Source organism: Seriola lalandi, unplaced genomic scaffold, assembly GCF_002814215.2.
Source record: "Seriola lalandi dorsalis isolate HSWRI2012SDOR001 ecotype SW California unplaced genomic scaffold, Sedor1 jcf7180002051922, whole genome shotgun sequence".
Lineage (NCBI taxonomy): Eukaryota > Metazoa > Chordata > Actinopteri > Carangiformes > Carangidae > Seriola > Seriola lalandi.
The window spans coordinates 5,130-7,541 of record NW_019522475.1 but is presented as its reverse complement, the minus strand read 5'-3'; the positions used below and the strand labels follow the sequence as shown (position 1 = coordinate 7,541).

At 40.0% G+C, this 2,412-nt stretch overlaps 1 protein-coding gene across 1 annotated transcript in view; it reads right to left on the bottom strand.

The window, feature by feature from the left end:
- Positions 1 to 385: 385 nt before the first annotated feature.
- The window catches only part of LOC111649740 (NACHT, LRR and PYD domains-containing protein 14), a 7,150-nt gene continuing 5,123 nt past the window's right edge, over positions 386 to 2,412 (bottom strand). Inside the window, exon 3 of the mRNA XM_023399441.2 lies at positions 386 to 2,292. Within this exon, the coding sequence (XP_023255209.2) occupies positions 2,106 to 2,292 (187 nt within the window). The 3' untranslated portion in view covers positions 386 to 2,105. The remainder of the gene's footprint in view (positions 2,293 to 2,412) is intronic.

Here is a 2,412-nt window from a genome sequence, read left to right as displayed (position 1 = left end):
GAATCCTGTCACGAGTATCCCGGTGGCCCTTGGTATTATCAAAGACTTCGGGAGGGTGTCTGGTTATAAAATCAACCTTGAGAAAAGTGTTCTTTTCCCAATTAATAAGCAGGCGAGGAGATTATCATTCCAGGCCTATCCTTTCACAACACGTAAGGACAAATTCACTTATCTAAATGTTAACGTAACAAGTAAATATAAAGACTTATTTAATCATAACTTTAAAGGAACATTGGATAAGGCAAAATTAGATATGGAAAGGTGGTCATCTCTTCCCCTATCATTAGCAGGGAGGATAAATTCAGTTAAAATTAATGTAATGCCACGGTTTCTCTTTTTGTTTCAGACAGTACCAATTTTTATTCCTAAATTATTTTTTAAAGAATTGAATAAATGTACATTTAGAATAAAATAGTGCCCCGGATAAGAACAAGTTCCTGGGGAGACAGAGAGAGGAAGGAGGTCTGGCCTCACCAAATTATATGCACTATTATTGGGCAGCCAATATACATTAGCTGTTGTTTTGGGTCTCACAGTTAGATGATGATGAAACTCCAGTGTGGATACATATGGAACAATATGCATCTAGCCCAGTGTCCCGACGTTCTCTGGTCTACGCCCCTCTGCCCTTGAGTAAACACCTTTTTACAAACAACCCTGTTGTTTGTGACTCTATTAAGATCTGGGTCCAATTCAGAACACATTTTAGAGATAGAGGCGCCCTCCTATCTGCTCCCATCTATGGCAATCATTTGTTTTTCCCGGTCCTTGGGGGAACAGTATTTAGTGAATGGTATAGAGCTGGGGTGGAATGAGTCAAAAATCTTTTTAAAGATGGTATATTCATGTCTGCTGCTCAGCTGGAGAAGGAGTATGGAATTCCATCAAAGACCAATTACTTTAGATACTTCCAAGTTCAAGATTATGTGAAAAAGACATTCTCCTCATCCCTCGAGCTGCCACAAAGTGGGTGGATAGATGACTACTGGACATTAATCCGACTCTTAAAGGGATGGTTTCCATGCTCTATGTGAATATCCAGAGGGTGGCTTCCCCATCCCTTGATTATATAAAAAAGGAAATGGGAGGAAGAGTTAAAGTTGGACATATCAGATGTTGACTGGAGGTGGGCAGTGGAACTGATACACTCTTCTTCTGTATGTGTTAGACACGTCTTGATACAATTTAAGGTGCTCCACGGACTTCATTTATCAAGGGACAAACTGGCAAGAATCTGTCCCGACTTGCCCAAGATGTAAACAGGTGCCACCAAACATATGTCACATGTTCTGGTCTTGCCCTAGGCTGAAAGAGTTCTGGGCCAAAATATTCAGAACCTTCTCATCCATTTATAATAAGGATATAGAGCCCAGTCCTCTCACAGCCATCTTTGGTGTGGCACCAGGGGAAGCACAACTAACAAGGAAACTGATCTTATTTAACTGGATAAAGGCAACACCGCCATCTCATAAACGATGGGGAGAGGAGGTGATGGCACAACGTAAATTAGAGCACCTTAGATTTACTTTGCAGGGCAACACTAAGAGGTACTGTAAGGTCTGACAGCCTTTTATTCCTTATTTTGAACATGAGTTTTCGTGTGCTCCAACATAGTTGGTAGCTTGTGATTTCTTTTTTTTAATCCGAGTGTCTGGGCCACATAGGTGGTGGGTATATCTGATGTCTGCTATTAGTATGATCTGTTTTGTTACTATTTTGTCTGTAGTTTAGACTTGTATATGTGGGGTATTATTTGATATCCTATTGTCTTATTCAGAATGGGATATTTGTTGTGTAAATATGAAAAATCATTAAAAACACTTTGATTATTATTATGACTGAACTGGATCAAAGTTTCAAGATCCAGGACAAACGTCTTGATTGGTCCTGACTCAGGAACTACACACACACACACACACATACACACACACACACACACACACACACACACACACACACAGAAGAGAAGAACAACTGGAAACATGAGACAAGAAATATTGAAAAAGTCATTCGTTCATTAAATCAAAGTGAATGATTCAAGTTCTGTGTGAAGATAAATCAGCTTCAGTTGTGGGATAAAGATATAAGATCTAAAACAATAACAGTCAGTGAACTGACCTCAGAGTCTCCAGTCGACAGTCTGGACTCTCCAGAAAACCACACAGCTCCTTCACTCCTGAATCCTGCAGGTCGTTGTAGCTCAGGTCCAGGTGTCTCAGGTGGGAGGGGTTGGACTTCAGAGCTGAGGCCAGAGAAGAACAGCTGATCTCTGACAAACTGCAGTTCATCAACCTGAATAAAGAATAAAATAAGTAGATAAATGATTGATAATGGATCAGATATGTCCTAATCAATGATCTTTGTCTAAAATGAGTAGAGGGACTTTGTCCTTCTGTTATTGTGGATCATCAT